General features: G+C 41.2%; 1 protein-coding gene across 1 annotated transcript; it reads right to left on the reverse strand.

The window, feature by feature from the left end:
• Nucleotides 1-1328: 1328 nt before the first annotated feature.
• On the reverse strand, nucleotides 1329-10605 carry ANKS4B (ankyrin repeat and sterile alpha motif domain containing 4B). The gene is made up of 2 exons (XM_080830650.1): nucleotides 10412-10605; nucleotides 1329-3375 (listed from the first exon to the last, which is right to left on the reverse strand). The coding sequence occupies exons 1-2, from the start codon at nucleotides 10573-10575 to the stop codon at nucleotides 2286-2288; spliced, it is 1254 nt and encodes a 417-aa protein (XP_080686776.1). The 5' UTR covers nucleotides 10576-10605; the 3' UTR covers nucleotides 1329-2285.
• Between the last annotated feature and the right edge of the window lie 537 nt (nucleotides 10606-11142).

Consider the following 11142-nt stretch of genomic DNA (forward strand, 5'->3'; position numbering starts at 1 on the left):
CTAAGATCCGGTAACATTTCCACTGGCCTGACTTTTCTCATTCTCCCAAAGAGGTATCTTTCCATTTCCATAATGTGATATTCTATCCTCCGCACAGCAATGCTGGTTTCCAGCTCAAAATTCTTTGTACAACCTCATGCTGCCTCTCATTTGCTAGAATACATCACCAGGCTTTCTATATTACTTTGATTTCTGACAATGATGTACAAAGCACCACTAGAAAGCACCTTTTTTGTTAACAGCAACACTCCTCTGGTGGCTTCTACTTCTCCTATATCCTAGGAACCAAGATCTCATTAGGCAGATTCTAGGGAGTATGTAGAGAGAGGATCCTGGCATCTAAAATAATGAGGTACGATACTGGCAGGCTTAGACACAACGAACTTTTTCTGGGTGTCTTCTATACGGCAACCGATTTTGTGCACATTTTTTGAAAACAAACACAACCTCTATTTGTTCCAGACCAACAAAATATGGTATTTGTAAACATAATCATCCCCTAGGGCAACATATTTATTCCATGACTGACAATCTTTCTGAATCAATCCATTGAGGAAGAATGAACCAGTTGTTCATCAGATGTAAACATCTGTATCCTCCTTAAGCTTATCCTCTCCATGGTGCCTCTTGAAGCAACCCAAACAGATGTGCGAGAGAAACCATGCTGAAGATGAACAGCTGTTTCTATATTACACGCACAATCAATGGTAAATTCCACTTGATGTAACTCCTGGCTATAAAAATCCAGGGAAGCTTAGCTATTCAGTTGGGCTCCAATTTGAATTTGGGATTGCCATTCAGAAATGTCGGCAGCACTGTTGCCAATTTGTATTGTAGAATTTACATGTATTCAGACATGTGGTAATGGTGACAGACAACAGTAAATAAAAGATAAGCACATAACAAGCATGAAAATGTAAAATTTCCTTTTATCGGGGCATCTGAGTGGCTCAGTGGGTTAAGCCTCTGCCTTCGGCTCAGGTCATGATCTCAGGGTCCTGGGATCGAGCCCCACATCGGGCTCTCTGCTCCGCAGGGAGCCTGCTTCCCCCTCTCTCTCTGCCTGCCTCTCTGCCTACTTGTAATCTCTGTCAAATAAATAAATAAAATCTTTTAAAAAAAATTTCCTTTTATCATCAGCTTTCTCCTACAAATGACCTAGATTTTTTTCCCCCTTTTGGAAATCTCAGAAGCCACTTACCTTTAGGAAAATTATCAAAGAGGTCAGACTTTTTTTCACTATCCTTCTTTTCTCTCCACTCTTATCCTCTTGCTTCAGCACTGTGTTAGATCGCTAAGACTGCCGTAACAAAATACCACAGACTGGGTGGCTTAAACAACAGAAATTTATTTTCTTACATCTCTGAAGGCTGGAAGTGCAAGATCTAGGTGTTGGAAGGTTTGGTTTTTCCTGAAGCCTCTCTCTTTGGCTTGTAGGTGGCTGTCTTCTTGCTGTGTCCTCACATGACCTTTTCTCTGTGCATGTGCATCCCCAGTGTCTCTTCCTCTTACAAGGACACCATCCATTTGTGTCCCTTATGACCCTTATGACATCATTTAGCCTTAATCACCTCTTTAAATGTCCTACCTCCAAATACAGCTATTTGGAGCTCAAGGTTTCAACATATGAATTTAGGGGAGATACAATTCATATTATATAAAAGGTACCCAGTATTCTATTTCATTCTTCACTCTCCCTACGTGCCACTCTATCTCTGTTCCCAGGAAGGAGTATTACAGACCCATGTCCATTACTGGTAAACATGCAAACATCTGTTGATGGGTTAGACACAGTCAAGTTGGGTGTGAAGCCTCAGGCCAATGGAGGAAGTCAAGTCTCCACCAACAGACAAAGTCATAGAGCTAAGGACAGAACTGGAGTTGGAAGTCCCCAGGCTATGAGGATTAGAAAGTATGCACCGCACTTGCGTGATGAGAGATTATACTTCTTAAGTCCAGAGTTGGAAAAGTAAAGAAAGTTTCTCTCTTCTCTGTCATCCATTTAACACTTTCTATATACAAAAATATCAAAAAGGCAGTTGAAGAGAAACACCATTTTCTTATTCCCGGGTCTCCCTGAGTTGTTCACTGGTGGTCAGAGTACACAGGTATAGAGTATTTCTCAGAGTACAGTTTGGGCTTCTTTTTTTGGGAGGGTATCTCTGAAACCCTAGAAACCAATCCCAGTGGTCTGGCATTGGGCAGAGGAGGTGTTGCCTGAGTGTTTCCAGTGGGCCACAGCATCACCCTTCGCTGCAGGCTCACCCTGTGGACCCAACGCTCCATCAGAGGCTGGTGTCGACAAGTTGCCCAGGCTGTTGTAGCACCTGCTTCCTTCTGTTTATGGCATTAAGAACTTTCTTCCTGGGACCAAGCTGCATTTGTATACTCTGAAGGTCCTCATCAGAGCAAAGCAACAGAGCTTCTAGATCAATCTGCTCTCTCATGAAAATGGGAAGGAATTCTTCCAGATGATGGGACTGCAAAAATACTTCCAGAGGAGTAGCGTCAACCACATCTTCCTCCCACTCCACTTCATCCTCATCCCAAGGAAGATCGTCTTCATGGCTGTTGTCCTCTTCCTCTCTACCAGCCTCGGCTTCATCAGCCTCTGCTGCTCCTTGTCTCTGCAGCAATTTGCTGCTCATTTTAAACCCTAACTCCCTCTTGCTGTCTGAGATGTCTTCGGCATTTGACAGTTTGTTCCTTCTAAAAACAATATTTCCTAGACCTGGACGGTTGAGAATGGATTCATGTTGCACACAACTGCCCTCCTCTTCTGAGAACTGGAGCTTGTCTTGGAAATCCCCTGAGAATTTGTCTTCTTCCTCTTCTCTGAACACTTCCATCACATTCCTCTGCTCACTTCTGCTCTCCTTTCCTACCTGCTCTGCTGTGTCTTTGTTCTTCTTGAACTTTATCTTGAAGGTGTCTTTAATCCCCTTAGACAGGGACCCAAATGTACCGGGAGCAGAAACCTTTGAAAGGGATGACGTGGAGAAAGTGCCCTTGGAGGAGGAAAGAGTCCCAGATTCCTCTTTGCTGTAGTTTCGAGCCATTTTACTTTCATGCTTCTCTTGGAGTTTCTCACATTCTTTGATCTGCCTCCTAGCATTCTTCTGAGCTTGCTCCTTCAGCCTGATAACTTTCTTGGGGTTCATGATATTCTGGGCAGTGGCAGCCTTATCCAGGAGAGCAACACATTCATTTTGTTCTCTGCTGGCAGCAGCATCCAGCGGAGACTGTAAGTTGTTGTCCAGGGCAAAGATGTTAGCACCAAAGTTGACCAGGAATGAAACACAGTGGGTATGACCATTGGCGGCTGCAACATGCAGAGGAGTATTTCCCCAGATGTCACATCTATTGGGGTCCCCTCTAGAAGAGAAAATATGAAAAATACGTACAAAAAGTGTTTTTTCTTAGAACGTGAGGTCCAAAAAAATAGAAATATTAATAAAAATGTTAATCCTGCCTTAGCATTCTGAAAGTCCAGCTAAGTCACATCTAGGCATCATTGGACCAGAAACAGAAAGAGCTCATCTCTACCTTTCATCTTTTTAGAAGCAGGGAAAGCTTTCCAAGAACTCTCCCAAAAAAGCAACTTTCATGTCTTGTTGTCCACAATTGGGTCACATGCCATTTCTCTTCTCTAGGAAGAGAGAAAGAGCTACCATTTTTAACTTAAGTCGATTAAAATCTTTCCCCGCAGTTGGGGATAAGATTATCCAGTGGTGTGCTGGTAAATGTTTAACAATCTGTTAAGGGGGGAGATCAAAGCTCTGATTTATAGCACGTGCCAATTTTTGGTTGTAAATACACCCACCATGGCAAAATCCAAGCTACTTGGTGCAAAAACAATGAATTCTGTTATACTGAAAAGAAATTTTTAAAAAATGCAAAAAAAAAATCCAAGCTACTAATGTAATATTACTGGACATGGAGTTGGGAAGAGATGTACAGTACCACACCTTTATAAATTATTCCCACCATACATAAAGATATAATAGATATGCAAAATCTTAAGAGTATAGATAATAGTAAAATGTACTCAAATAATTAGGAAGTGTTAAGTTTTGAGTATTTAAAAATACAGTTTGTTAAATTTTAAGTTCAAATACTTTATTTTTAGTAATGACTCTTTAACGGACTCTCAGACTTCTGAAAACTTAGAATCATCTCTCGTGAGCTGGTAAGAGCGGGTTTTCACTCTAACAGTGTTACCTCACCAGAGTCACATGTAGGAAAACAAATAACTGAACAAAACTGGGATCCCACCAGCAAAAAAGAGGGGAATGAATATCGGGTAGGTAACCATGTCTACTGTAACCAGTATTCATATAAAGGGTAGAACATTTCCATTGATTCCCCAACTTACTACCCTGTAATTACAGTGTCCCCTATGTGAATAGTTCTGTAACAGTTTGGGGTGGAATTAGGGGCACTGTTAGAGGGTCAGAAACCCCATGACAGCACAGAAACAGGCATTTGGTCAATGCTCAGTAAACATGTCTGAGATGAATGAATGCCTAATGGAATCTTGCACCCCTCCAATGAGATGGTGAGTTACAAACAGACACAAACAGAAATTTTAGTAGTAACTTATAGTTACTATGGCTCTGGCCTTAAGCCCAAATCCCTGCTGAGAACTCTAATAATACAGGGACTAGAGGTCATCTTCCCCCACCCTAGACTAGACCCCCAAATCAGGACCTCACTAAACTTTCCCCAGGCTGACCCTGTGGGAGGTCAGGAAAGAGGGCCTGAGAAGGGCCTCTTGACATTCTTGGTGAGTAGCATGTGGAAAAAGGAGAGATTATCTGTGTCCTTGCGACAGCCACCTCAGTGCTCTGGGATGCTTCCACTATTCCATGCTACTCAAAGTTTGGTCCTTGCATTAGTAAGAGTTTTCTACAAATGTGGAATCTTGGATCCCTGCCCAGACTTCTTGAATCAGGATCTGAAGTTTAACAAGATCCCAAGGTGATATATAGGCTCACTGCAGATTGAAAAGAGTCCTACCGGTTAATGCAGCCCAACCGGTGTCCAGTAATTTAATGGATCAGATTTATAACTCCTCTGTGGGAACCCCTGATCTCCTCCCGCTCTTCAGTTATAAGCACCTATACATTCAGTGCCATCCCAGCCAAAACTGTCACCATCTCCTTCTTGGATAAAGACCAGGATAATTATCAGAGGGATAAAATAAGGCTCTGAGTGCCTAATTCATTGGTCTGGTGTGACACAGGCAGCACACTTGGGATCAGGCCTGCCTTGAAGTCGAATGGTCTTCAACACAATACAGTCTTACCTTAACACACCTCGGTTTTTCTACCTGCCCAGCTACAGGGCTTCAAGCTGAACTTTTATAGGACTCAGTATCCTCCTCTGGATGAGGATGAGGATAATTTTCATGGAGTTGTTATGTGAAAAAGTTAACATAAAGCATTAGACATGTGCCTGGTACCTAGTTAATCTCCAATAAAATTATTATAATTTCCCTTGTCTCTAAACTCATAATCCCTAATTTCATATATTTATTTTTTTTCTCACACCCATGTGATAAATTTCCGTAATAGCACCGTAATAGCGTCTGCAACTTTTTAACACTTGAAATCTTACCTAATTTGTCCAACATTTACGTGCCAATCTCCCTAATTAGATAATAGGCCTCAGAGGGCCACAACTGTGTCTTTTTGTCTTTTGTGTAGGATCTCCCAGCCGAAGTCTCAGACTCAACCCAAAGAAACCAAGCAGGTAACTGAATGGAGCTGGGTTTCTTCTTTCTGAAAAGTCATAGCTGAGTGCAAGCTCCAATGCAAAAGGAGAGCTGTCGTTCAGAAGCATCTGATTGCCACCTTGAATCCCAGCGGACACGATATGGCCAGACCTTCCATTTTCCAAACGGAGCCAGAAGTCAGGAATTCCATGCAGGATTTTTTTTTTTTTTTGAGATGTTGGCTCAAATTTAAAAGAAAAATACTGTGAAGTCCAAATAAAACACATTTGTGGACTAGATCCAGCCCATAAGCTGGCCGTTGGCAACTTCCTTCTGAGCAGAGAACAGCATGAACAGATGCCCATATGGGTGATGTTAAACATGGCATATCTGGGGGACCAGGAGGACATTTCAGCGTGACCAGAGTGCATGGAGATGGTGGCGAGAGAAATCCAGGCAAAGAGGAAGGTAAGAAAATGAAATTTAATCTAAGGAAAGCAAATATTAAATAAGACAGTTCTGTTGGGTAGTCACTTCCAAGAGGTCTGGTCAGTACTCCTGATTTGTTTTGGATCAAAGGAAAGTTCTTCCAGCCTTAGCACAAATGTGTACCTTAGGGGGGCACGTAGTGCCTCACCCCCAAAGGTATAGTTTTACTTTTTATTTATTTTAACCAAGCACCCATATCCAAAAGACTCCTTAAGTACTCTAGACATCAAAGAAGGATTGTTAAAAACATCCAAGATGGTACTATAAACCTAAACAAAAACATACTGGTTAAATTTGCTGAAATTATTATTGAATTGGATAACTTAAAAAAGAAATTACTGGGGCGCCTGGGTGGCTCAGTGGGTTAAAGCCTCTGCCTTCAACTCGGGTCATGATCTCAGGGTCCCGGGATCGAGCCCCACATCTGGCTCTCTGCTCAGCGGGGAGCCTGCTTCCCTCCCTCTCTCTGTCTGCCTCTCTGCCTACTTGTGATCTCTCTCTCTCTGTCAAATGGATAAATAAAATCTTAAAAAAAAAAAAAAGACAATCCTATGCTAAAAAAAAAAAAAAGAAATTACTGAGCAGAGTGAGCTATGGTGGGGATGTTAAGGGTATTAAGAAGTTTAGGTTAAATCTACATGCTTTGAGACAAGTAAAGTAGTGAAATTTTCCTTTCTCAAGAGAACGTAAATGAACCTTTCAAAATGGGAGGAAGAACATGAAGAAAACCTTGAGATGACCCCAAAGATGGGTCTCATTTTAAGAAAATTTCAAATGCAAAATTTCAGATTTATAGATGAAACTGCTGGAAAGATAATTCAGGAGTTTCCCCCTCATGCTTTCCCATTAGTTTCTAAAGCTGGAATGGTATTGTCACTAAAAAGGCAATTTGCTTATATTAACTTACTCTGAGCATCTGGTCCTTTTCAATTCTTTCTTTTGGAGTTAATTTGATTTTTTCTTTTTTTTTTTTTTTTTGGTGAAGCTGTTCTCAGAAAAAAATATCAGTCTTTCATAAAGGTTTTTCTACATAAAGAATATTTGGACTTACTAGTAATCAAAGAAATGTAAATGAAAACAATGTACTATCATTTTCCTGCCCATCAGATAAGCAAGGATTAAAAAGAATAGTAATACTCAGTTTTGGCAAGAGTATTAGCAAATAAACATTGATGGAGGAATTAAAAAGTGGTTCAAATTTCCTGGCACAATATGTGCCAAAAGCTTTTAAAACATAGCACTCTCTTGAATCAACAATTCTGCCTTTAAGAGTTTATTCTAAGGAAATATTAGACCTTTGTACAAAGATGAATAAGCAAGGATGTTCATTTCGACTTATTTATATGTTAAAAGACTGGATTCAATTTAAATGTCATGAACAAGCAACTGATTAAATAAATTATGATGAAACCATAAAACAATACCATGTAGTCGATAAAAAACAGTGGAGTAGATTTCTTCTTTAAAGTTACAAATGAAAAAAAAAAAGTTCAAATGGTCCATAATCTATTCTTAAATAATTAGAATCAGGCTTTAGAATAGTTTGTATAACATGATTGCCTTTTATAAGGGGGGAAAAGGGGCTTGTGTGCATATGTTCACAAAGGAAAAAGTCTGGAAGAATGTTAATGACTGTGAAAATTGGTTTGATTTTTACTTTATTAAATGTCTTTCTTCTTTTTTTTTTTTTAAAGATTTTATTTATTTATTTGACAGAGACAGAGAGAGAGAGAAAGCCCAAGTAGGCAGTGGCAGGGAAAGGGAGAAGCAGGCTCTCCACGGAGCGGGGAGCCTGATGCAGGGCTCAACCCCAGGATCCTGGGATCATGACATGAGCCGAAGGCAGCCACTTAACCAGCTGAGCCATCCATGTGCCCCTAAATATGTCTTTCTAATAACAATGCAATATTTTGCAGTAAGTGTGTGTTCCACTAAGAATCAGGGAGGAAGGGGCGCTTAGGTGGCTCAGTTAGTTAAACATCTGACTTCTGCTCAGGTCATGATCCAGGGGTCCTGGGATTGAGTTCTGCATAGGGCCCCTTGCTCAGCAGGGAGCCTGTTTCTCCTCCTCTGGCTCCCCTTCCTTGTGCCTGCTCACTCTCTCTCTCTCTCTGTCAAATAAATAAATAAAATCTTGAAAAAAAAAAATCAGGGAGGTATATCACTTGCTTCCATTAGAAAAAGAAACAAAACTAGGGGCGCCTGGGTGGCTCAGTGGGTTAAAGCCTCTGCCTTCAGCTCAGGTCATGATCCCAGGGTCTTGGGATCGAGCCCCTTGGCAGGTTCTCTGCTCAGCAGGGAGCCTGCTTCCCTTCCTCTCTCTCTGCCTGCCTCTCTGCCTGCTTGTGATTTCTGTCTGTCAAATAAATAAATAAAATCTTTAAAAAAAAAAAAAAAGAAAAAGAAACAAAACTAAAAAAATCCATGTACACTTTATAGGCAAAATGAAATTTTGTTAATTGGGGCCATCTTCCAAGTGTAAGATAACATATGCAATTACTGCTTTTCATCTTTAAATTTTGAAAAGAAAGAAACAATTTTTAACAAAGCCAGATATTGGATATTAATGGTTACCACGTGAGCCACTGTCAATGATCAATGATTGATTAACATCGAAATTCAATTTGTAATTTGTTTCCCTTTTTAAGCCCCTTAAATCTAATTGGCAAACTGATCTCCCACAGCTCCTAAGCTATGGTCAGTTTGGGAACCTAAGAAAACCTGTACAAGACATTTTTTTCAACCTGTGTACCTCAGGGAAACTTAACACAACAGAACATGGGGCCTCACCTTCCTCTTCCTCCAGCCACCACAACATCCAGTCAACTGTAATTGATTCAGCATCCAAACTGCCACTCAAATCCAACCCTGTTTCCTCATCCCCATGGCCACTGCCCTCGTCCAGTTTGTCTCTCATCTCAACCACTAAAATGTCCCGGAACATTTTCTGTGCCTGCTATACAGGTGCCCAAGCAAGTTTTGTAAGCACAAATCTACCATGTCAGCTACCCTGAGTAAACCTGACAATGGCTTCTTGTGCCTTTGGGACAAAGTTCAACTAACTCCCCGGCAGAGTTTCCGAGGCTCTTGTGATCTGGTCTTCCTCCTTAAATCCTGGCCTCACCCCGTGAAAGCCACACCCAGCCATGCTCCGCTTCAGTGTCTGGAAGGCACAGTGCTCTCACTTGCGGGAAACATTCTTCCTTCCATCTTCTGGCCAGCTTCTTCTCACCTTTCAAGTCCCAGCTTCAAGGCTCTGGAAAGCCTATCCACGCTCCTTGGATTGGGATAGATGCCTGTGTTACTGATTTAATGCTGCCTTTTCCCCCCTTTGTAACCTATATCAAACATAACTTAATTTCTGTCTTCCTCTCTTAAATCTGATCACCATGAGGAGGGGAATGGTGTCTCTCTTGTTCATCCCAGCATCTCCAGTGGCCAATAAAATGGCCGGTACATTGCAGATATATATAAATCAATATGTACGAAATTGAAATTAACTCACTTAGCGCCTTTATTAACGTTTTCTTTTTTTTCTTTCTTTAATGTGTTGGGTTACAGTTGCCAACACTGCCTAGCCCCTCTGGTAAGAAGCAGAAGAAAAGAGCTAGCTAATTCCAGCATTAGAAATTTGGAGGGTGGTGTGTGGTCATGTGTATGTCTCTAATAGCTCGTCAAGTTCGGACAGGCTGAGGTTCCCTTTAATAGCTTGTAAAGACAACTACTTCATCATGGGCTTGAGTTAGGACTGAATATTAATAAAAGGCTGTGGGATCATAACGCCACAGACAACAAATAAGTAAATAAAAAATAAAAAACACACCATTTGTTCCAATCAAGTTTGACATCTTTAAGTCAAGTAGAACAGTGATTCATTTTTAAAGAGTCAACCGTCTACATTTCACGGAAAAGATTTTTAAAAGCACAGAATTAAAATATATGTCCCGTCCCCAAGGCAGATAACAAAGCTTAAGGGCTCAGAATCATTCTCTGTGTGGCTCATAAGGGATAAGCCATCCCCACGGTGCCAGCTGTTAGTGTGAAAGGAGCACCTCCAGGCAGTTTTCTCCCCTTCTCTAAAAAGCCAATTATTTACACAGTCTATAAAGGACAAAGTATTTTCATTGACTTCCCTGTCTCTTGCTGTTGTCTGCAAAATCCTACCGGAAGCACCATCTCCAATCAAAACTACTAGGTTGAACTCACCCTCGGCTGCAGATTATTTCTAGGGCTTCCAGATTCCCATGGTAGGCTGCCAGGAGTGTGGGAGTCATGCCATCTTCATCAGAAAGATTCAGATCTCTCTTAGTAGCCTCTTTCAGAAGTTCCAGGTAGCTATCACTAGCCGCTTGGTGGTAGCGAGTGGACATTTTTTCTGCTTGCCAAAGCCTGGCCAGATATCACTCTCCAGGCAGAGCAGGTTGTCAGTGAAGCAGCCTTCCTACAAAGCTGGTTAATCAGTGACAAGGTAGAGCGTCACCCCAGGACAAAGCTCATTCCAGTCTCCCTCCGTGGAAGGCAGCCAGAAAGGTTCATGGCCCTGACCTTCGACCTTTCCTTTCTGGCACAGCTAGGACATTGAGTATTGAGGCCTGCTGGGTTCATCTTTAGTGCTGTGAGTCACATTTAATTTATGCCATTAGCAAGTCTTGAATGTAATATTGGTCATCTAGGCACAGAATGTACAAAGTAATTTCCAAACAATTCAGAACTAGTCTAGTTCTCAGGGGAGGGTCTATTTTTTAAAACTCTTTTATTGAGGTATGATTTATATACTACGAAATTCACCCATTTTAAGTGTTTAATTCAAAGATTGTTAGCAAATTTACAGTGGTGCAAGTATCACTATAATCAAAATTTAGAACATATCTATCGCTCTTACAATATTCCTCATGTTCATCTGTAGTCAGTCCCCATTCCCATACCCAACTTCAGGA

This window comes from Martes martes (assembly GCF_963455335.1).
Source record: "Martes martes genome assembly, chromosome: 18".
Taxonomy (NCBI): domain Eukaryota; kingdom Metazoa; phylum Chordata; class Mammalia; order Carnivora; family Mustelidae; genus Martes; species Martes martes.